Source organism: Melozone crissalis, unplaced genomic scaffold (genome assembly GCF_028551555.1).
Source record: "Melozone crissalis strain CALT ecotype California unplaced genomic scaffold, PUWL_Pcris_2 ptg000033l_1, whole genome shotgun sequence".
Classification (NCBI taxonomy): domain Eukaryota; kingdom Metazoa; phylum Chordata; class Aves; order Passeriformes; family Passerellidae; genus Melozone; species Melozone crissalis.
Genome location: NW_026535811.1, coordinates 7027246 through 7051206, shown reverse-complemented (window position 1 = coordinate 7051206; position 23961 = coordinate 7027246). Strand labels below are relative to the sequence as shown.

General features: G+C 47.5%; 1 protein-coding gene across 3 annotated transcripts in view; it reads left to right on the top strand.

Annotated features, from left to right (window-relative positions):
• Window positions 1-22117, top strand: part of IQSEC3 (IQ motif and Sec7 domain ArfGEF 3) — a 94723-nt gene extending 72606 nt beyond the window's left edge. Inside the window, exons 4-13 of one of the 3 annotated variants that reach the window (XM_054282074.1) lie at window positions 8961-9083; window positions 9716-9882; window positions 11976-12115; window positions 12918-13043; window positions 14155-14254; window positions 16116-16277; window positions 17033-17125; window positions 17560-17603; window positions 17687-17766; window positions 19839-19929. In XM_054282074.1, coding sequence (XP_054138049.1) covers window positions 8961-9083; window positions 9716-9882; window positions 11976-12115; window positions 12918-13043; window positions 14155-14254; window positions 16116-16277; window positions 17033-17125; window positions 17560-17603; window positions 17687-17761 — 1030 coding nt within the window. In that variant the 3' untranslated portion in view covers window positions 17762-17766; window positions 19839-19929. Of the gene's footprint in view, window positions 1-8960; window positions 9084-9715; window positions 9883-11975; window positions 12116-12917; window positions 13044-14154; window positions 14255-16115; window positions 16278-17032; window positions 17126-17559; window positions 17604-17686; window positions 17767-19821 lie in introns of all 3 variants that reach the window. The other 2 variants (XM_054282075.1, XM_054282073.1) reach the window with 2 other exon arrangements.
• The last annotated feature ends 1844 nt before the right edge of the window (window positions 22118-23961 follow it).

The window sequence follows — 23961 nt, the reverse complement described above, 5'->3', positions numbered from 1 at the left end:
GTGGTTTCTCTTGAATCAAACCATAAAGAAACTCCAAATCCCATCCACATACCACTTCTATTCCAGAGAAAAACTGGAGGATGCCAAAGTTCAAGAGCCAAATCTAGGCCTAAATTTTAAAATTAATTCCAGCTGCAATTGCTGCTTATTATTGCTGCAGGTACCCGCCTGACCTTTGGGCCATCTCTTTTTTTAATATACTGTAGGAGTATTGATTTGTCCAGCAACAATACACATGTGCTGTCCAGTCTCTTCATACTGAAAACTACAATTAAAAGTAATTGCCTCTTTTCCTCCAGTAAGCATTGTGTGGGCTGCTTCCCCTCACAGATAATCTGCTCGGGTCCAAACCTAGCCTCTGCACACACAGGGGAATATTGCAACAACAACAGGCTGACACTTCCCTGTAATTGTAAATTTGGCATCATGTTCCTCTGCCTCACATGGGACCACAAACTCAGTGTCAGCAGCTCTTGGGAGCAGTGGGGTTGCCTGTCCTTTTCCTGTTCCTGCAGGACACACACCTGGGGGCCATTGGAGCAGGTGGCCCTACTCCATCATGCTCATTACTCAGATTTCCACTGCCCTTTTCATGGTAACACTCCAAATATTCAGTGAAGGAGTGACCTTGCCCATCCTGTTAACATCTGTAGAAAACAGGGCTCAAAGATGGGGACTGAGACGTTGAGGTTGTATGTGCATGGATACATCTGGGGCAGGGACAGTGTGTACTTGAGCAGGTATCAAACAACTGGGTCTGAGTTCAGGGTCCAAACCTGTGTCTGATCTTGCCAGGCCACAGATTATTTCTTGCACTGACAATCAGTGCTGCCATCCCCTCTTCACAATAAATGCCTGATTAGTCTTCCATAAAGGCAAAGATAAAAGTAGACTTAAAATACATGTAGAATATTCTAAAACAGGAAGGAAAAAACATGCACATTCAGCTGGCTGTAGCTGTGCCATTTGAAGGTACTTTCTTCCTGTGCCAGTTCTGAGCTTGGGGATATGCTTGAGCATAGTTGGTGGGTTTTGCAAGCAAATTTTTCATCAGCTGCTCATGAGAGCTGTATGGGCAATGGCTGCACACCCAGCAGTGTGCCATGCATGGAAATAAGGCATTGAAAGGAGAAATCATGGCCCAGAATTATAATCCTGGATATTTTTCCTGTCCATGCTGCAGGAAGAAGAGGGCTGGCAGTGTAGTGTAGTGTCCTGGCATTTTCAGTGCACCGTATCTCAAGGGCTGGTCACAACTTAATAGTTGTTTCTATGGGAGCAAGAGGCAGATCAGAGACCTTTTGGCATTTCAGAACTGTCTAAGACCTTGTCTGGTTCTCATTCCCCATCCAACTCCCATCAAACTGGCACAGGTTGGGAGAATAGACTCTGCAAGGGCTGTCTTGCTGTCCCCACATCCACCCACCCTCAGTAAAGGTACATGGCATTCCCTGGAGAGCATGCAGCAGACAGGAGAGCTCACACAGCAGCTTTTGCACGATTTACCCAACACCACAGTCATTTCTGTGGCCCAAACGGGCAGAAGAGGAACAGGCACTTAGTCCTGCTGGGGTCAAATGGCCAGGCAGGGTGGCCATGAGCAGGCAGCAGTGCTTGGACAGGCTGTGATCACCTGCAGTGAGGAAACCTGTATGCAGGCAAAGATGTCTGTGCTCTTTCACATCCCAAACCTGACCTTGGGGCCTCCTCTACCTCCCAAAAGCAAGTTCAATTATTGATGCTGCTTGCTGTGTTAGTTTAGCTTTTGCTTGATGTGAAAACTTATGTTGCAATTGTGTATGGTGAGCAATGTTTCAATTGCATCCAGGTCGAATTAACTCAGCTGCATGAATAAATAATAGCACAGCTTTTAAAACATCTGCAAAAGTGTCAGCCTCCCTTGTGCATTCTGAGGCGGGGCAGAGCTGCCCAGGTTACAAACTCCAGACTCAGCTGTAATGTCCAGATTCAGGTCTGTACTCTGCAGAGTTCTCTTGGCTTCTGCAGATTTGGAAGCTGTGCTGGCTGACAGAAAAGGCTGTTCCTGCTGTCAGACAGCAGAGCTCAGGAGTGCAGAGTGCTGTTTGGCACTGCAAAGATGATCCCACTTTACTGCCACCAGTGAATGTAAAAGTCCAGAGAAGTGCTATGCTGGTTGCAAAGCCTTTTATGTGAAAGGGCAGGGGTTTAGGTAAGGAAAGCATTTTATGAGGATTGAACACTTTGGTGTGCTATTTTGCCTTCCCACACCTTCATGCCCAGCCCCTAAATGCCCTGAAATTCTAATCTCCCTTCCATCTTCCTGCTCTTATCTTTCAACCTTAAACTGATTTTCTTGGAACTCAAAAAAGATGTCTGGATAATTCACAAGTAGTTCTACATGCTAGCCAGAGGAACAGCAGAGAGAGCAGGAGATTTTCAACAGTTTCTGACTATAATTGACACACACACATTGATAACACTGAACCACTCAGGTCTGTCTCTTTAGGAAGATGCAGTGTGTAATTTTCTTGTATAGAAAAGACTTGAGTCTTTAAAATTAGGATTTATCTCACTTGTTGTTGGCCACCACCAAGTTTAGTGTCTTCTAGAAATTTATGAATTCCTTTTGTTAATGGAGAGACATGGGGCCCTCAAGAGTGTTGTTCTTCTCAGTGTGCTAGTTTAGTCTGGATGTGCAGCTTTTAGGCATTTTGTGTTGCAGGGCATAAAATCCCATTTATAACCTATTTTAAGCACCTCAGAAAATAACCACTCACTGTGATCAGCATCCAGAAGAATCTAAGAAGATCCACTAAGATCCAAGAATCTCCTGGAGTCACTGGAGACCTGCCCCAGGGTTTCAGTGTCTACCAGTCCAGGGAACACAGCTGGAGAGAGGTAGCCTGGCCCATTCAAGGACCTATGTGGTACTGAGCAGTTTTAATCAAATCTATTTGTCTATACTGCAGAAAAATAATTCTGTTGCTTTGAAAAAGTCAGGCCCAAGGCATTTAAACATAGTTTTAATATGAGACACGTCATCATTCTTGCATCCTTTCTTCATTTTGTGTTTATTTGTTGCTTTTATTCTCCTTTCTTCATACTTTCCTTCACTTTAGTCCATTCTTCCCCTCCACCTGTTCCTGACTCAGGAATTACTTCCATTCATAGTTCATTCATGAACAAGATAATGTGAGTGATTTCATGAATGGAATCAGCTGTGCTGGTACTGGATGGTTTGTGTTCAGCTTGTGGGATTTGGGAGTGCAGATGTGGCTGTCCTGGTGCACTTGTTGCCAGAGGAGGAATGGGCAGAGATTCCAGCAGAGGAGGCATTGTGCTGGGTTGGGGTCTGGCTGGTGTTAAGAGTGGAAGTTGCTGTTGGAGACATTCTTGGGGTCTGGCTGGTGTTAAGAGTGGAAGTTGCTGTTGGAGACATTCTCCCTGGGATTGAGGAGGTTTCCTGTCTGTCAAGCCTGTGTTGTCTTGTCTTTCTGTCATGGAAAAGCTGTCATGGAGAGAAAAGCTGCTCTCAGAACAGGCAGAGCTGGGAGCCCAGCAAAGGCATTGCCTCTCAGAGGAGAATTAAGTTCCTCTTGGACAGACAGATGGACGTGTCAGGTTAGCCCAAACTAGCCCTCTTTCCCCTTCTTACTGAGGATGCTACAGAGGGTCAGTAGGGCACTTTCATCACAGGAGGGTTTGAGCAGGAGCAATAGACAAGGATGGGATGGAAACAGGACAGAGGGAAGATCGTGTTAGGCAGTTCTGACCTCCAGCTGCAAGCAGGGCTGTGGCACACACCAAATGTAAGCACAGCCTTCCCATGCCAGGCCTACAGGCTGAATGTGCAGCTTGAGCCTGCCCAGTTCCCAGAGAAACTCAGGAAGGAGAAGATTCCCAAGCAAGTAGGCATGTGAGCTACCAACAACCATGGGAGGGTGAGCAGGCATGGCAGCCCAGGGCAAAACCAGGCAATGCAGCAATCCTGTAGCATTCCCCAGAAAGGGAAACTAGTGTGGGCATGGTCTCCATTGTAGAGACTGTCCTTCCCAAGAGGATGGGGAGGGCAGGACTGGGACACACACCTGTGCCCACTGGTGCATGGAATCAGGGAGTCCTCTTAACTTTTCTTTCTGTTCTGCCTGCACATGCAGGGCAATTTCCTTCCAGGGAGCTGAGCTCTTCTACAATTCACCCAAATTCTGACTCACCTTCAGAAATCCTGTAGAATTAGGAGGGCTGAGAAAAGGGATGGTTTTTATTAAATATCTTTGTGCCTTGTGATTTTAAACTTTCCACCTGGCTGCCTCCCCCCTTGCTCCCTCCCTGAGTGGAGGCTGCAGGTTCATTACAGATGCTTTTAGCTGCATCCCAGCCCCTGCTGCATTGTCACCTGAGCGGAAAAGCTGGAAAATAGGTCATTACACTTGGCTGAGCAGATCCCAGCCCCACATGGTACAGCTGCTTCCTGTCTTCACTGAACCCTTTTGCCACAGGCTCTTTTGCCATGCTTGGCCCTGTGCTAAATCCTCACAGCTCTTCTGCCATTCTGTCCACGCACTTTTAGGGGGATCTTTTCCCTGTAGCCTAGGAGGCTACAACAGAGAGAACAGCTAAGCAGAATAATCCATCCAGGAGCCCAGTCTTTGGTCCTGGAACCTGGTGTGGAATTCTCTGCTTGTTGTTGTGAGGTGCATTAGGGCAGACCAAACTCCTCATGTACACAGGTGGTCCTCAACCTCCACCCCCTTGTTCATGAGGCTTTTCCTGCTCACTTCAACATGATCCAAATATCCAAAGTCATATCCTTGCAGATAGTGTGCTAAACGAATCTCTGGATGCACTGTGAGTTCAATTTGTGTGGCTTGTTGCAAGTTCCTGGAGAAGAAGGAGTTGAAACATGAGATTTTATAAGGTGATTACTGTGTCCCTGTATCATCATCTCTCAAGCCTCCTGGAGGTTCTGGAATAGGCATCTCACAGGTGTCCAGGTGTTTGTGGGAAAATGAGCTCAGCACTGGTTTTGGCATGTGCACATAAGGTTTTGGATGATTCCTTGGATGCAGAGAGCCACCCACTCTCGTATACTGTGTCAATTTCCATGGTCTCTAGCTTGGAAACAAAAGATCTTCTTGGTCTGGTTTCATGAAGAAAAGTTGTGCTGCACTTCAGGGGATGTCTGACAGAGTGCTTTTGGAAAGTTAATGCAAGTCTGTGCAGGAATCTGAAGGTTGCAAAACTTCCAGCTGTCTAGAGGAAAAGGAGGAACATGGCAGACCCACAGCACAAGGAAGAGGAGGAGGAACATGGCAGACCCATAGCACAAGGCTGTTTGGCTCTTTGGACTTTGCTGTGTCAAATTTGCACAGAAAGTAACAGACAAGTCTGACCCATCTTTTTTTCTGCCTGTCTAACAGCAGAAATACCAGCTTGGTGCCTGATGGCTCCTCTAGGAGCTGTTCTTCAGACCTTTGGCACAGGATTTGTCAGATAAATCAAATCCAAGCACAGGCTGACTTTGCTTGAATCAAACATTCTTCCTAACCTGTCCTTTCTGCCTGGTCAACTTTTCTCAGTAAGCAGGACAGGGGACACTGTTCTTTGGGCTGAGAGACAAATGGAAGAGACTCCCAGGAATTGGAATTTACAAAGGAAACCTGCATCAGTCAGTCTGTGAGAGAAACCCTCCTAGGAGAACCTGAGCATAACTCCAGCAGCAATTTGAAAAGAGCTGTGAACAGCTGCCTTGTCCTACTCGTCCTAATGAAAGCTCCATGCTTTCTGTAATATGGGTATTGACTTTATTACTCAAGATTTGTACACAAAGAGTAGGATGTTTTAGGGCAGCCTGTGTGGAGGGGGAAAGACTGATCAAAGAGGGAAGGAGTAAGCAAAAGATAGATGATTTAATGCTGGTGGATTGGGGCAACTAGGGTGACCTCAGTGGGTGTCCCTGGGGCATGCAAGCACTCAGTGTTCACATGTCTGGAAGCAGACAATAGCAGCAAAATCATCGGGGTCAGTGCTGAGAAACACTTGCACACTGGAAAGGATTAAAAAATAATAACAAAAGCTCAAGTGCAGAGGTGGTTGCAGCTGTGAACACAATAACAACTAACAGGAGGAAAACTGTTTTTACTATCAACGATAAATTCCAAGAAGCAGAATGCCTTGATGTTAACCCAGGGGACTGAGTGTAAGTATGAGAAAAATAAAAATAAAAAAGGAAGGATGCAGTGAAGGGAGTTTTTCTTATTGCCAAGTGCTCCTGCAGTCCACCTCTTGGAGAGATAAAAAAATATTTCATAGAAGATTTCCTATGAGAGCAGTCCCTTTGATTCTCTTTCCTTGCTTCCTATTTGTTTCTGAATTTCGATTATATGGACTTTGTGCAGAGAAAGAGCCCACAGTTCCTAGCTGAGGTTGTAACAAGTCCAACCTCAGGAGATACAAAACACTTTATGTTCAGTCAGAGCTCTTGGTAAGTTATTCTGCAGGTGTCACCCCAGCTAAATGATGACAACTCCTGAATTAATAAGGCAGTGGAGGAATGCAGTGACATTTCTGAGTTCAGATCTCTGTCCCTCACCCATTTGAGGGATTGTGCAACAGATTTTTATTCTAGCAAGGCTGCATGTGGCACTCAACAGCTTAGATCACAAACCACTTTCCAACAACCCACAGCAAAGTGCAGCACTTGGAAATGACCAACAGACACAGCCCCAGTTTATCTCAGAAAGGAAGAAACTGGTAACAGCATATCCCTTTATTAGTAGAGGTTTCTTTCACCAAATTTCCAGCTAATCCTAGGAAACAGAAGGATCCAGAAGAGAGGTAATACTTTCCCCCTCTTTTTTTCCCTATACCACTCCTCATAAAGTCCCAGACAACCTGCCTTGGGGAAAATTTCCTCCTTAAAAACCTTCAATGTGGGATCAGTTTATCCTTTAGCACATGACATATCCTTTACCCCAAACACAATGCAAAGAATTAAATAAAGGGGTTAAGGGGCTAATAGAAGTAACCTCCAAGGTAAAAAGCAGCAGAAAATATGAAGTTCTTGAATTTTTAATGCACTTCTAATGTCAAAGTGGTCCCATTAGCAAATTAGTGACTTTGTGTTCAATGAAGGTTTAAAGAAAATGGGATTTTGGCACCTGTGATTTTCTTCATCTGTCAGATAGAATTTCAGTTTTTAAAATTTATTTTTAGGTAAGAATAATGACAAGCAGAAAGGTAAATTGTACATACCAAAGTCCGTGGAAAATAGAGTAATTTAATGTCTGTGTTTGTTAGAATAACTAGTTTTCTAGAGAGGAGACATGCAGAACATAAATCTAGACTTCAGCAAAGCTTTGGACATGAGAAATTTTTTGTTGAGAGTGGAAGAGAGAGAAATTAGCAGAGGAATAATAAACAGGGGAGCAAATTGGCTGATACAGACATTAGTGCCTACATACTCTGCTGAAATGGGAAGTTGGGCCTGAGGGACATTATGAACAGGGGTTTCTTCTGATTAATGCTGCAGTAATGACCTGAGCACAAAAGGTAGGAATATGCTAACAGAATGTGCTGAAGTCACATGAGAAAGGTGTTGTCATTACAAGTGACTGAAATATCATGCAGTAAGAAAAAGAACAAGTAGATGATTTGACTAATACAGAGATCAAGTACTGCAGTGATACGCTTTGGAGACTAACAGCAGGGCCTTTATAAGATGAGAATGTTTAGTGGGAAATAAGATGAGAATGCTTTAGTGGGAAATAAGAGAGGTGTCATGCCCTTCTTGGGGTATCTAAATTGGCCATGAATTTCCAGTGGGCAGTGAATCACGCCGAAATGCAAAGTGCCACCAGATGAGCAGGTAATGTTGCATGTTATTTCTGTACAACAGCTTCCATTTCCTACTTTCTCTGGGCTGATTCTGGTCTTATTAATATTGATACAGATGTCTAAATATCTATGTCAATAAAGATGTCTATGTATCTGTATCTATATAGATACAGGTAAGTATCAATACATATATATGTACACGTACTTTCTCTGTATATGCCCATGTGAATGTATATGCTGTCTATGGTGTGATCTCAGAATCTCTGCTGGTCAGAGTGACCCCAAGATGTGTTAGAAAATCTCTTTTCCCAGCCCAGCAGTTGAAGAAGGACTCTTCTGGTCTCGTTCACAAGGTTGTTTATTGTTTCTTATCTATAAAATTCTTTCTCTGGCCTGCTGAGGTCTGTTCAGCAGGTCAGACAGAAGCACACTGACCGCCCCCAGGGCAATGTTATCTTTTTATACTAAAAACTACGTGTACTTTATTTACAATACCTTCCCAAAACCTATCTCCTATGTTAAACAGTGAGCTTCCACCTTAAACCAATTCAAAAGTGCCAGCATCACCCGGAACATGGAGGCTAGGAAGAAGAAGGAAAAAGGACAAGGCATGCCCAAATTCCTCCATCTTGGGGCCCCGAGCCCCCATTCTAAAAACCTCAAAAATCTATTTTTTTCACTCTGTGACAAACTAACTATTATTCTACTTAAACTCCCTTGACTTGTAATTCTTTGTATAAAGGTGGTAATTTGCTCCATGGGTCAAGATCAAAGGTGCAGGGGTCTTGGGCTCTGTGCCAAGGTCTCTGAGCTCCCTGGGCAGGGGCTCGAGTCCTCCAGGGCAGCCAGAAGAATTTCCTGGGTTCTGACAGTGTGATATGTATATATGATGGTGTACACACACACATACACACACATATATATGTATAAAAATATATAGTAAAGCACAATTGCTCAACAGCTGTAGAATGCAGGAATCACTTGAGTGAAATCACTGCCTGTGGTAAGCAGGATCCAGGAAGCCATAGCGATGTCTCAGGGCCTTTCCCTTGGGGACCAGGCCTCAGTGCCACAGTGGAGGAGCCTGCCTGGTGTCATCCACAGGAGGGTGTTCTGATGAAGGCTGTGTCCCCCTCTCACAGCTGCGTGGTGGACGAGATGGATTTCTCAGGCATGGAGCTGGACGAAGCCCTGCGGAAATTCCAGGCCCACATCCGCGTGCAGGGGGAGGCGCAGAAGGTGGAGCGGCTCATCGAGGCCTTCAGGTAAGAGCAGGAGCCCTGCAGCCCCACTGCTGCAACCAGGGCAAGCAGGGAACTCAACACACCCAAGGCAAAAAAAACAGCAGTCATGGAGAAATGTCCACAGAGTTCCCTTCCAGAGAGGGGGATCGTGGAGAGGCTCCTGAGGGATGGAGTCCCCTGAGGGATGGAGGCCTCTATGCCGCGTCACAGCCGCGGCCTTGTCAGAGCTTCAGTGGCATGAAGGGCACCAGGGCCAGAGGGAGGCCAGTCCTGATGTGGCTTCCAGCAAGGGCTTCCCTGTTCACTGGTGACTCACAGGAAGAGAAGCAGAGGGGCTTGCAGGGCTGCTTGGCTCTCCTTTGGTGCATCCAGAGGAGCGCTGAGCAAGGCAGGCTGGAGCACACACCACTTGTGTACTGACACACTCTGAGTAGCCCACTCCAGCCTCACTTGCTTTTTTGGTCCTGAGGACAAGAAGGCTGAAGTTTCAGTGGCCTACTTCAGCCCTTGGTGGGGAAATCTGCCTTCAGAGGGCAGTGGGTTCCTTCTCTTATGTGTGAAAGGAATGTGATCTGCTTGTGGTAAACCATTGCCCAGCTGGAGCAGAGGGCTCCCATGTTCCATGCTGAGTGTGTGCATCCCTCCTGCTGCAGCCAGAGGTACTGCATGTGCAACCCAGATGTGGTCCAGCAGTTCCACAACCCGGACACCATCTTCATCTTGGCCTTTGCAATCATCCTCCTCAACACAGACATGTACAGCCCCAACATCAAGCCTGACAGGAAGATGATGCTGGAGGACTTCATTCGCAATCTGAGAGGTGAGGGTTCTGCCTTGGTGGTTTTTTTTTTTTTCCCCTCTTGCTTTTCTAAATTCTGCCTAGATGAAGGCAGGAAAAACCTAGTGGAACTGCCTTTCCTCAGGTCTTCTGCTGCCTGTCTGTGAGCCAGACATGGAAGGCTCTTTGAGATGCCTTCTAGGGTGCTGGGGAAGGGAAATTCTAATTAACTTTGTTTTCTGCAGAAAGATGTCCAGCCTTCTCAGAAACCAACCATTTTCCTTTGAGAGATGGCTTCATCTTTTAAGATATCTCATTTCTTGGAAACAGTCCATTGTATTACATTTTGCTATTGTTCAGCTCCATCCTTCTTAGATCCTGCTGGGTTGTGCTAAACAAACCCTACTTGCTGCTTTGAATATATGAACACATTTTGCTTTTATTCAGGCTAAATCTTTCCCTTCTTAATTGCCTGCAATTACTTATAGTAACTGTAGGCGTGACAGAGTTCATGCATACATTATTTCTTTGCAATTTCTGATACATCAATCCCCCAAATCAATTTTCTTCTATTTTCAAGGTCAGTCTTTTCCATCCTGGTAATATATTGTTAAAAGCACTTTTTCAGATGTGGTCACAACATACTCATATATAGAGCTACTGCCTTGTTCTTATTTTCAGATCTACTAACTCAGCTCAGTATTGTTTGGCCTTTTTGACATCATGTCTAGACAAATTATTGTCTAATTTCCCAGCCATATTCATTCCTAGGTCATCCTAGGGCAGCCATTTTCCAAGTTTCTCTTACTGCACATCTGCAATTCATATAAAGCTCCCTCAAAGTTTTTCCAGCATAAATTCCTGTCTTTTCTAAAGATTTTGCATTTTTCTGGGTTCCTTTGACTTGTTTCTTTGTCCTGATTTCTGTTCAGAAAGTGTCATCTGAGCCTCCCACACCTTCCACAATTTGTCACCTGGTTCAGACTGGTATAATGTGGCACTGAGGCCCTCTTTCAAGTGAATTCCACAGATACTGAATGGGTCTGCTGCCTGCCATCACCCCCTTTAGTATTACAATTGGTAGCACTAACAAAAGGGGTTTTTTTTAATGTTAACTTACACTTAGAGTTGCCTTAAAAACTGTCAGTTCACACCACAAGGAATTAAATCAGCATGAGGGTCACTCATCTCCAGTGTGCAACACACCCCAACTCATTAGAGCAAGTGAGTGTGACCCCATCACAGACAGGCAGAGACACTTCAGTCCAGACTCACCTGCAGGCCAATGCAGCTTCAGCAGCCTGTGTTGGAATTGTTATTTGGGATACATTTGCAAGGATGTAGGTAAGGGAGCAGGACAAATCTCAATGCCTTTCCATTTCTCAGCAGGTCCTCACCTGCATCACTCAGGATAGTACATCTCAGACCAGGGAGCTGCAGGGAATGCAGAGAAAAATCAATATTAAATGACTGGAGGAATTCAGTTTGCAGGAAAGACTGGAAACTTGGTTTTTAGTGTTTGGCTCAGGGAAGGGTGAAAAAAACCTTTTCTGCCAGGCTCTGAAGGGTCAGACAGCAAAATCTAGACAATTATCTAAGGAGATGTAAAAGAGGAAAGGGGCAGGGTCAAGGCAGAGATACCACAAACAGAATAGCAGAAAAGCATTATTCCTAGGAGACAACACAGAAGGAAAATGGTGGAGGTCACCAAGCAGACAGGGAGAGATGATGCTTGCATTGGCAGGAAGAGCTGCTGAATCCCATCATAGGCCTTTCCCACATCTAGCACTTCTGATGATACAAAATCAATGCAGGGGTTACTGCTGAGCGGCCCAAGATAAATGAATGTGAAATTGTGGCTATAAAACCTTAGGGAACACATGGAAAGGAGCCACCATGCAGAGCAACGGAATAATGAAATCAACTGCACTGGCCTTAGAGATGTCAGTCTCTCCTGCTGGTGCATTAGATGCATTAGAGAAACAAAGGAGACAGCCTAAAGTGAAGTATTGCTATTCCCCTTCACTTCCCAGCACTGCACAGTGCAGAGGCAGCAGTGACCTGCCAGGGACCACTGGTTCTTCCATTTCCTTCTCTCTCTGGCTGGCCTGCCCAACATTTTCTGTGCTTGGCAGGGGTGGACGACGGTGCTGACATCCCTCGGGAGCTGGTGGTGGGGATCTATGAGAGGATCCAGCAGAAGGAGCTAAAATCTAATGAGGACCATGTCACTTATGTCACCAAAGTGGAGAAGTCCATAGTTGGAATGAAAACGGTGAGCACTCAGAACCCTCTGTCCCCCACCCCTCTCCCTGCCCTCTTTTCTGTGTTTTTCCTCTATGCCTTTCTTCTCTTATGTAATACTTCCCTTGCTTGTCTCTACAATTTTTTTTTTGTCTCTACTCCCTTTTTTTGGTCTCTACTCCTTTTTTTCCAAACTCTTTATTTCTTGCTATCTCGTTCTTTCCTAATTTTGAGGGATCTCCTTGGCCAGAGTTTACAGTATCTAGTGCTGTAATTGTTTGCCCATGAATTTTACTGCAGGTCCTGGCTGGCTCAACTGATAGCTCTGCAGTGTTTCAAACTTTCAGGCCTTTTAAGGGTGTGATAGAGATAGTGATAGAAAACAATTTTATCTGTCTGCCTCTAACGAGTTCCCTAAAAATTGCTGGGGTTAAGAGATGCCCAAAGTACAGACATCTTCTTTGGCAGTTATCAGTCTGTAGTGCAAGAACACACATACTGTTATCCAAAATAAAGCAGAATGACTTCTCAAAGCCCAAGAAACCTGTGGGGTGAGAGAGGACGAGCAGTGACCCAAGGATTGGAAGCCATAGATAGGATGTGTGAGCGAGAAGGTTGCATTTAGTCTGCCCTCTGATTGACCCAGATCAGAAAGGCTTTCTCTGTTACTGCACCAACAGGAGAGTTGATGGCAAGGAGCGGTGGTGGGAGGTGATTTGTCTGGGCAGAGCAGGTGGAATTGTGTCACTGGGCAGGGCTGTGCAGCCTCAGGGTGGGGGACACCCCCAGTGGCCCCTCCTTGAGGCCCTGCCTGGCCTGTGTGCTCCCTGCAGGTGCTGTCGGTGCCCCACCGCCGGCTGGTGTGCTGCAGCCGCCTCTTCGAGGTGACCGACGTCAACAAAGTGCAGAAGCAGGCAGCTCACCAAAGAGAAGTCTTCCTCTTCAATGACCTGCTGGTGGTGAGTGTGCCTTGGCAATTAGGCACTGCAGTAATAAAAGCTGCCCTGGTTTCTGTAAGGAAGTCTGAAACCAGCCCACAATATCCATTTTCCCTCTGTTCTGAGGGCAGCTCCCAGTTCAGCAACATTGTAAGACACAGCTCTGGACCCTTCACCGTTAAAAACCTCCTAAATCTAGAACTTCAGTAAAAAAACACAAGCTGTCACATCCCACAGCCATCCAAGCAATGTTATTGCTCTCTCTCATGCCTTTGCCAGCAGGGAGGTTCATTTCATGAAAGGGAGGTTCATTTCTTTGTCTGTTTCTACTACAGTACACAGAGCCCTCTCGCGCCCTTTAAATCTTTCCTGCCTGACACTTTAAAATCACTGCCTTCTAACACAGAAAAGGCTGTAGCAGACTAGATAGTACTTCTCAGACCCCAGGATGTGCAGAGTATTTTTGAAAGTGTCCTGCCCCAACAATGGAATTATGCAGGTACAGGAGAGCAGAGCTACACTGAGACTGGAAGGAGGCCAAACAAAATGGAAGTTTGCTGAATTTAATGGTGAAGTAAAACTGTGGTGGCAGCAGATGCAAGGCTAAACCCAAACCCTTTTGTAGAAGGAGAGGATAAGAGTTTTACCCAGCTATTCCTCTGCAGCCATTTGCACAGTTAGGAACCTGGGGAGAGGGTCTGTTCCCTGCTATCCCTCTACTCCATGGGATGAACCAGATCCATAAGAACTGGAAGAACAAGGTCCATAAGTGCTGAGGTATAAGGGCAGCACAGCATTCTCATACACTCTTGTTCCCAGCTCTAAGGTATTTATGACAGGCTTCCCTTTGCCTTTTGATCTGTTCCTTGGTGAAGAGAATTCCCCTTTCAAAGTCAAAATGTGGTGATCAAGCCCCTCTGGGAGAGAGCTGAGTGGGCCCAGGGCGATGCCTGCAGGATTCCAGAATTGCTGTTACAAGTGCAGCATTCCAGGCAGCTCTCCTGCAAAGACCCAGTCATTCAGCAAACACTGCTCCCATGTACATTTACCAGAGCTTTTTTGCTTTGAGCAGTTTGTATTGTTCCTGCCTCACTGTTCCCCAGCACCAATAATGCTTCTCTCCCCCCAACAGATCCTCAAGCTCTGCCCCAAGAAGAAAAGCTCCTCAACATACACATTCTGCAAGTCAGTCGGCCTGCTAGGGATGCAGTTCCACCTCTTTGAGAATGAGTGTAAGTTCACTGCTCCTGGGTTTCCTGGAGGGGTTTGGCAGGGAAAAGGAGAAGGAGGGAGGAGGCTGTGTGAATTTGTATTAAGAGAGAGATTCTGTCAGAGTTAAAAGTGGAGGAGAGAAAACTGAGGCTTGTGCCAAGGAGATCACTCTTTGGGTACACTGTGATGAGAAGAAGCTCCTGGTATCTGTCCTAGGTCTGAGCATCTGCAGAAGGGCCTCATTGAAGGATCTGGCCTGTTATGGTGGCAGGGACAACACCAGTGGTGAAGACTGGGGGAAATAATCCCCATATCCACCTCACTGATCTCCCAGAGCCAGCTGTTGGTGCAGAACCTTGTTTACAAAACTGCTGCTGCCAGCTTGAGCCCCTCTCCCCTCATGTCCAAAGTCACAGCCCCACTGCTGCCTTTGATGCTGGCAGAGGCAGAGGTGCTGCTGCCACCTCCCTGCACTGTGCCATGCTGTGCTGAGAGCTTCCCAAGGCAGAGGCAGAGCCCTTGGAACAGTACCCACCAAAGCATGGCAGGAGGCCAGCCCTAGTCAGCCTGACCTTGATGGTCTGGGAATGGAGCCATGATGTGTCATGATTGGGGCTGGTTGTGCTGTGCAGGAGCTCTAGAAACAGGCAGGATTCCTGCTGGCACAGGCACAGGGGCAGCACAGCACTCCCAGGCTAGCAGGGCTGATGCCCCTGGGATCAGGGGCACAATCCCCTGGGATCACAGTGCTCTCCATTTTTGAAGAACATGCTGCAAGGAAGGCAAAATGTAGCAGCACTGTGGCTATACTAAGTTTTTTCTATCCCTCCTCTACTTTACTAGCAGCATGAGTCACTCTCCCAACACCCTACCCTGCAGCAAGCAGAGGCTCCCACATCCCTGTGAGCTAAGGGACCATTCATACCTGAGCATCCCAGGAGGCACCATCAGAGCTGGCATCAGCTTTCAGGGGTGGCATGACCATCCTGGGAGTGCCCAAATCTTCTGGCAAAGGTGCCCTGTTGTGTATCCCCTGCAGAGACAGTAAAGCAAATGTCACAGAGATCTTGTGATCTGAACAGATGAGAGAGACGGTGGGAAAAGAGCTTGGCATGCAAACAGGGGGAGCAGAGGGCTGGCTGAAAATAACAGGTTAGGCTTAGGCCTAGAGGAAGTCTAGTCAGAAGCGTGGCAAGTTCTCTGCATCCTTGTGTTCTCCTGATTCTGTTGGCTGAATCTCCAGTCATCACCTCCCCGCACACAAACCTAATGTTTAAAGCGTAAGGCTTTATGCTGTTTATTTTCACTCTCTGGGCATGGCCCCTCATTTACATTCCTGGGTGTTTTGCCTGTGAGGAGCACTAAGCAGAGACCTCAAATACACATCTTTACCATTCTCTCTGCAGAGTGCAATGAGCTCCCCACCTGCACTATGCCAACACCCCTCCTGTTCTCTGCAGGTGAAAGGAGACTGGGGACAAGTCCTGCCACTGTGGATGCAGTGGCTCTAGCCTCAGAAGACAACCTCTCCTGCTGCATCTCCCACAGGAGAAAAAGTGTTGTTGGCTCATAAACACTGTTTACCCTTCCACAGATTGAGAAGGGCTTTACAGACTTACCTCTGTGCCCAGGTTACTAAGAGCTGGAGTTCTCTGGTTTTGGCAGCACTGTGGTGCTGGTGGCATTTGCCTTGCTGCTGCAGCTTGGTCCTTCTGTTCTCTTGGAGGGCTGCAGTGCTGCAGGTTCCCCACAGTTGGCAGTGTGACAAACTCTGGGTGTGCAATTCCATTGAAAACTCTCTGTCCTGATGTACCAAAACAACCAACTACTCCATCAAGAATGCCTAACACCTCTTTATTTTGCTGGCACATCTTTTTTCAGATTACCCCCATGGCATTACACTGGTGACTCCAGTTTCAGGCTCAGAGAAAAAACAGGTACTACACTTCTGTGCTCTGGGTGCTGAGGAAATGCAGAAGTTTGTGGAAGACCTGAAAGAGTCAATAGCAGAAGTGACAGAACTGGAACAGATACGAATTGAATGTAAGGGTCTCTCATACAATTCCCACTCCAATGCTATCACACTGCATGGGACTACAAGGCAAAAAGGGGAAAGGAAGTGTTCTTCATGAACAGGGGCAAAGAGGATGAGCAGCACAAGTCTGCACAGGCTGTTCCTGGGCTCACTGATGGGGTGAAAAAGCACTCTGTGACCACTGGCCAGCAGGAGAAATGGAAGGACTTAACTCCTTAAAATGCTTATGAGACAGGGAGTGTGATGCAGCAGCCTGGAATAGGGAAGCTTAGACTGTCACACCTAGGACATTCTTTTCTGTCCCATACTCCTTTGACTATGCAAATATGACCTGTAAATAGCTGGGGTAGATCTGTACCTTTAACAGAATTGTCCTGAGGGCAAGCAGTCACTGTCTTGAGGGCAAGGTCACTCCATGGCCTTACACAGACAAGATGTCCATGTGGCCTTTGATGGCCTTTCCATGTACAGACTGATGAGCCAGAGTAGCTCAGCTTCAGTGGTCCCCTCTCTGCAGCACCAGCCAAGCCTGTATAATGTAGGTCATTTGTAGAAGGTCCTATAGAGATTTATCAGTTTCTTCATATATCATATCCTCTCCAGTTTCTGTTTTTTCTTGGCTGTTCCTCTCTCTCTTTTTGACACTCGCTTGTGATTTCCTTGCATTAATTCTCCTTGCTGATTTCCCATTTTGTTCCTTCAGTATGCTGGTGACCTTCCCTCCATCCCTCCCCTCATTCATTTCCACATGTGTGTTTTGCAGGGGAACTGGAGAAACAGCAAGGGACAAAGACTCTCTCCTTAAGGACCAATGGAGCCCAGATGGAGCTGCAGTCTAAGCAAGGCTCTCCAACAGGTAAGAGGGCACCCAGCACCCAACTTTTTTTTGGTCTAGAAGTGCTGCCTTTGCAAATGTGTTCTCACTGGTTCCTGTGAGAATAATTGCAAAAAGAAGTGTTTAGTTTTGTACTCTTTATCCTTGGCCAAATAGTGGAAAAACAAGAGCACAAAGGATCTTCAAATACCCTAGAAAAACCCCTGAAGTCTCATTGCCCAGTCTGTAGCTGTAATACCTGGTAAAGAGCTGTTACTGACAGAGAATGGGTAACTTCTGAAGAACCTGGCCCAATTTTCTTCCCTGAACGGATAAAACTTATCCCACTAAGCAAGAGGGTCTGGATTGGCCTTGCACCTCTCCCTTTAACTCTCCAGTCCACTCTCCACTATGAGGGCCAGCTCTTGACTAGAGGGGCAGATCTCATGAGTGAGATATTTTGTTTTATTTCAAAGGCAAGAAGGATTTGGCGGAGAAGGTCTCGGACAGCACAGTGGAGGTAAGTAGAGTGCAGAGCAGCTGAGGTAAGTAATTCTCTCTCACTTCAGCACTTCTCACATTCTCTGTTGTTTCTTTTCTCAGGTTTTAATCAATGCCTCCCCAGCCAGACTGACAATTTTACCAATTTCCAGAGATACAATTAAAAGTTACTGCTAGGACGGGTAATACAACTTTCAAATCCAAACTAAACTTCAAAGCATTTTCAATCCGTTTCTATAACTGTAACATCCTTCATGGACCAAGCTCCCAAACGCTGTAGACTAACCCACCCCACTGCTTCTGGGGAGACTGAAAAACCCCACTAAGGACCTCCCTGACATGCTAACTCCATGCAGCATCACATGCAAATTCCCCACAGCCCAGCTTTCCTGCACTATCTCTGCAGCTCTGTCTCTCCATCCCCCTGAAGGGGATTAAGCATGGCCTTTGTACACCAGACCTTCCTTAGAGCTTCACCTTCCTAGGCAGGGAGCTTGGCTGTCCTGTGTACATCTATCTTTGCAGGAATGTCTAGCATCCAGTGGGTTGCCTGTTTCTTCACGTATACCCATACTCTCACTGCCTGTGAGGAAACAGGAAAATGCAATCTTCACACTGAAAATCTTATCAACTCCTTCCTACTCTCTCTCTGTCTGAAATATCTCCATCGTCCTGAACCTTCCCTTTTCCAGGGTAGTTCTTTCCCCTCTTGTCAACATATATTGACTTAAAGAATTCAGCTTCTCTGTGGGGAGTAGGTGCTGCTTCTTTTCCCTGTAGAGCACCATATTTCTCTGCAGACACCTTTTCCTTCCTGGGAAAGTTGCCTCTGCCAGCCAGTTTCCTACTCCTGTTGGGAGAAGTGTCTCCCTGTGTAGAACAGCTTCCATGTATCCTAATGTCATTGGCACTTCATGGCCCAGCAACCAGTTTTTCCTGTGGGATGTTCCAACACCTGAATAAATATTGACACAATATTGTGTCCTGCTGTGTTGTGAGTCTGAGCAGCCTCCATGTCTGGATAGGGACAGACAGCTCATCCTTGTTCCAGCATGGTGGGGATCTTGGTCACTTCACAGCTTCTCCTTCCCAGTTGCTGGTGCAGCTGCTGCCTCTGCCAGAGCCTCAGGGCAGCTCCACTGTCCCACCTGTACCCCTGCCTGGCTGGAGGTGCCACGCCAGCCTGAGAGCACTTGTTTCCCACCCAGGGCTTGTCACTTGACTGACATTCTGTTTTAAGCCAGCAACTTAGCTCTGCTTTGGGGTCTCCATCAGCCCATGGCCTTGCCAGGAGGAACTAGAACATCATCCATCATTTGGGAAGCATTACTTCCCTGCTGCACTTCTCCTGCTAAGGACCTCCCATCCAGGCCAGCTCATCCTTTTCAGACTGGTCTGAGTGAGCTCCCTTATTTGATTCCATTATCAGCACCTCGATGTGGAAACCCTGATGACCTCCTGCTTTCCTACCTGCTTTCAGCTGACCAAGTATTACTCTGCCAGCAGAGGAGCATTTCCATTTCTCTGAGATTATCTAATCTGCTGCCATTTCATCATGAATTTCTTTTATCATTGTATGAGCTAGATGGGCATTTTTTTTCTTTTTTCCTTTTGAAAATCATTTCCTTTCACTGGCAAACCATCAAATGGAGCAGAGGGAGCTGCCTTTTGCTAGACTATGTCAGGTTTCTGCTTTTTCCTTTGTAAACAGATTAGCCAGTCATGTGGTGCACCTTCCTACTTAGAAAGGCAGGGAGCTGGGAAAGGCTTGAGTTTCTCTGTCGCTCTCTATCTCAGACTCAGCTGCTGTCATTGCTGAAACGTATGGCCTCGATTATCTGAAACCTTGTGGCCTGGTGCCCCTCTCCTTTTCGCTGCTGGGGGCAAAGTCATGGCCTCGAGGTCTGTTCATTTCCATGAGAATTCACAGACACTTCCACTCTTGGAATCGATTTGTGTTCCCTGTGCTGTTTGCTAATCAAATCTGCACTGCCTTGGGAACGCCGGCTCTGCTGCCTTTGACCTGATGGAAAGGACAGGGACACTTAGGCTGGATGGGGACATTGGGGCTGTTGAGGGGGACTGTGCAGCCAGGGTCGTACCTATTCTGGATTTCTGGGGGAGGGAGGGTTGAATGCATGTGAGGCCGTCCGGTGGCGGGGGTTCAGGGCAGCCAGTAGCAGCGGATGGGAAAAGTCTTGTAACATTTAATGCTTCTTTGGCTGTTTCTAAACTAGGTGTCAATTCACAACAGGCTTCAAACGTACCAGCACAACTCCGCCCTGGGGCCCGAGAGTGGAATGCAGCCCAGCATGCGTCTTAACATGCCACGGGAGCAGCTGGAGACAGCACTGGTGCCCTCGCACCCCGCCTCGGCGGGGACACTTGTACAGTGCCAGCAGATTGTCAAAGTCATTGTCCTGGACAAGCCGTGCCTCGCTCGGATGGAGCCGGCCCTCAACCAGACTCTGACGCGCTACGTCACCTCCGACTCGTGCACCTCCACGCCGTGGCGCGGTGTGGGCAGTGGGCTCCCTGGGACCCCCATGAAGCTGGTCCATCAGCCCCCCCTGCCACCCCCACCCCCTCCCTACAACCACCCCCACCAGTACTGCCCCCCCAGCTCGCTGCTTCAGAGGCGCAGGTATTCCAGTGGCTCACGCAGCCTCGTGTAGCCATAGCACCAGCACCAAACAGCACAGACTTCCTGGCATCCCTTCCCCAGCACCTCCCAGGGACCCTTTCTGCCTACAGAGATCTAGTTTGTGATTTATTTTTTAGTAAAATGAGAACAAAAGAAAAAAAAAAAGCCAACTGACCTAACTCTTACCCCGTGTCCCCTCAAGATGATGCTATTTGTGAGGAGCCATCTGTAGAAACTGCCAGCCTACATGCTCACACATCCTCACACCCTGCCAGCCCAGCTGGCCTCTGTGCTCGTGTGGTCCCCATGTAGCACTTTGCTGCCGTGTTCCTCAGAGGCTTGATGACCTGCTGCTTTCTAGGCACCGTGTCTTCCGTTTCCTACTCCTCACCTTCCTTCCCTGCACTGCATTTACCTGGCCACAGGTTCGTACCCACCCTGAAATTTTGCCAGCCTCACAGAGAAATGGACTCACCTGTGCCATACCCTGGGGCATTCCTGGGGGTGGAGTTCTCCCTGCCACCATCACTGCCACCTGCTAAGCTGGAGTGAGAACTTGCACCACTTGCCACGCTTCCTCCTCATCGCTCTCCAGGTTTTATCTCCTTGCAGCAACCGGCTCCAAAGGAAGGAGTGCACGAGTGGAAGAGAGCTTGAGAGGAGGAGAGACTGTCCTGAGCTGCAGTACAATACACAGAGATGGCCTCACTGAACACCAAAACTTTTTCTGTTGTTATGTTGGAGCATTGTACCAGAGACCTCTGCTGAGACCTAGCAGACCTCACTACGTGTAAATACACCTGTATGGTAGCATATGTATGAGCATGCTTACTAAGGAAACACCAAGCAGTTCTGAGGGGGCAGGAGGGAGGGCTTCAGTCCAGGGATCTTCCTGGAATGAATGGATGTGTGCTTTTCCAAAGAGACAGCACCGAGAGGTGCCCTCCCAACTCAACACACACCCCCCCACACACACACAGAGGAGATTGTCTTCTCTAAAACAGACCCACCTCTGCTTTCCTTCTTCTGGCTGGTTTTGTGTTTCCTGCCCACCTGCATTTTTGTATTCTGATAGCAAAGCTGAGTGTTCTGTTCACCCTTTGGGGTGGGTGTTCCATTCACTTGGGCTCTTCCACCTGTGTTAGAGGGAAGGGATTTTTTGGAGACCACTCATGTGAGGTCCCATCTGTATCTCTTGCCTGTTATCTCTTACCCCTATATTCTTACCTCCATCAGCCTTTCCTCTAGCAAAGCTGCTCAGATACCAGACTCCAAGGCCTCTTCTCTCTCCCTCTCTATCCCAGCTTCAAAGTGAGAGGAGGGGCAGATCCTGAGATAGAGATGACAGCTCAGCTCCTCTGCTTTATTGGGGACATTGATGTGAAGGAAGACAGCTTTAAAAATGGGCTGTGGATGTATTTTTAGAAAAAAATATCTGTGCAGTAGGGAGGGGAAGGTATTAATTAGCTTAAAGGCTTTGGTCTCAGTCACTCATTCTATCTCCCTTCGAGGTTTAAGAAGATCAACTTTAGGATTCTAAAATAGGACAGAATGCCTTTTAGGGCCTTTATTTTTATTTTATGTTATGAGGGAAAGACAGAAACACTCTTCCTCCCCATGCAAGGCTGAGACATGAGCACTGGGTGCTGATGATGCAATGGTAGGGTAAGGAATGGCAGGAGTTCTTGCCAGTGGTGGGGATGTGCAAAATGTCAGGACAAGAGAGACAGCAAAGATAGATGCAGAAAACTTTTTGTAACCTTGTGGGGTAACAGCCACACAGCAATTTCCTTAGGGATTGTGCCAGTGTGCTGATCTCTGGGGCCATTGCCAGTAAGAGAAGGCACTGGCAGTGCATCAGGGACAGGCTTGGCTCCCTCAGTGCTCCCTGGATGCTTCCTGGCTGTGCTGGAATGTTCAGGGAGAGGCTCACACATCTGACCTGGGCAGAGGCCCAGCTGGAGTTAGGGAAGCAGACAGGGGCTGGGGTGACAGGTCTCCTGCACTTGGCCAGCCCTGCAGGGCAGGAGCCTGCTCACTGCCAGGGCCCCTCAGTCTGAGCATGGCCCATGGACCCAGCTGTGCCAAGAGCTCTGACCTGTTTGCTCAGCTGGGCACCAGGCTGCACTTCTGTCTGCAATAGCAAATGTACCAACTGGGAGCCCACAAGCAGAGCCCCAGGGAAGACTGCAGAAGCAGATGACAGAAAAGATTGTAAGAAAACCCTGACTAGAAGCCCAATGTCCCTCCAGAGCAGAGAAGCTTTCTCCTAGCCAGCCCCCCAGGGCAGTTGGGATGCTCTGCATCCTGAACTGGGTGCTGGAAGAGGTCCTCACCCCTGGCCAGGGCTCAGCCCCTCATCCCCAGCCAGCTGTGAGGCACAGCTGGCCTGGGCTGCTGCTGACTCCCTCCAGGGTGACAGCCTGCTGCCTCACAGCAGCCAGAGCCTCATCTGAGCTGCCCATAGCTCCCAAGAAAGCATGTGTGCCATCTGCCTTTTCTGGTCATGCCGTGTGTGGCTGCTGCTGGTTTTGCTCACTGCTGCAGTGGAATGGGTGTGCAGGAGGCAGTGGCACTGTCCCCCCTTCCCAGTAGTTATTTCACTGTCTGAGAGGAGTGGCAGTACTAGTTCAGGTTTTTTTCCAGAGTGCAGTGTGCCAATGAAGCTCTGTGTGTGTGTTAAAATAAATAAATTAGATTTTACTTGACATTTAACACAAAGTGACAACAGCAAAAAACCTTAAGATACTTGAGGAAATAATTTTTTTAGATAAAATATTTATAACAATGCCTACGAAGTTCCTACACAAGATGTTTGCTGCTTTAATAATTGATTGGGGGAGCTACAAGGATCTAAAGAAGAAATAAGGAAGCTGCTTGAGACTCCCTTCTCCATGCTGGATGCAGGGTAGAAGTGAGTGAACTGAAGTGCTGAGGTACCTGAGGCAAAGTGTTTTCTCAGGGCAAGCTGGTTTTGTTTCCCTGACCTTGCAAAGGCTACTGCTGGCCTTGAGCTTTGGACAGAGAAGCAAATGTAGATAACTCTTGCTGTCTTCTGGCCTGCTGGCTACCACATCTTCTGTTGGGTTTGGCTGGAGAGGCATAAAACTGCTCTGTTCCAGGTTGTCATGGAACAGGTTGGTCAAAATTCCACCGTGGAGCTGAGCCCTTCAGACTTCACTCCAAAATACAGATTTGTTTTGTTTTTTTGAAGGTTGGTTCAAAGGATGACAAGCACTTTAAAACATATCTGCACCTCGTCTGATCTATTGTTTTGTCTGCTCCTGCAGTCCTCCCACATGCCAGCCAGACACACAGACTCGGTGTAGCCCCGCAGCTGTGAGCAGCCACCCTTGCACACAGACACACAGACACACAGGGACACCTCAATGACAGCCCAATGAAGGACAAAACGTGCACCTCAGCCCACCTGGAGGGACCAGCCCAAAGACAAATCACCAGCTCTTGACAGCAGGGATTCTGATCATGAACCTAGCACAATCTTTCAGGTGGAGGAGTCAGGCAGGGAGCTGCTGCAGAGATTAGCTCGACCCAAATGAACCAATGTCTTTTTGCTGCCAAATTCATGTCCTATTAAAAAGGAGTGGGGGGGAGAGAGAGAACAGAAACCTTGTGAAAAGTGTTCTGCAGTGAGTGTTGGGTAGTCAGTGGCCAAATGAGAAGGTGGCTTTTCTGGGCAGCAGGAGAGACTGAGCTGGGTTACATCAGGCTC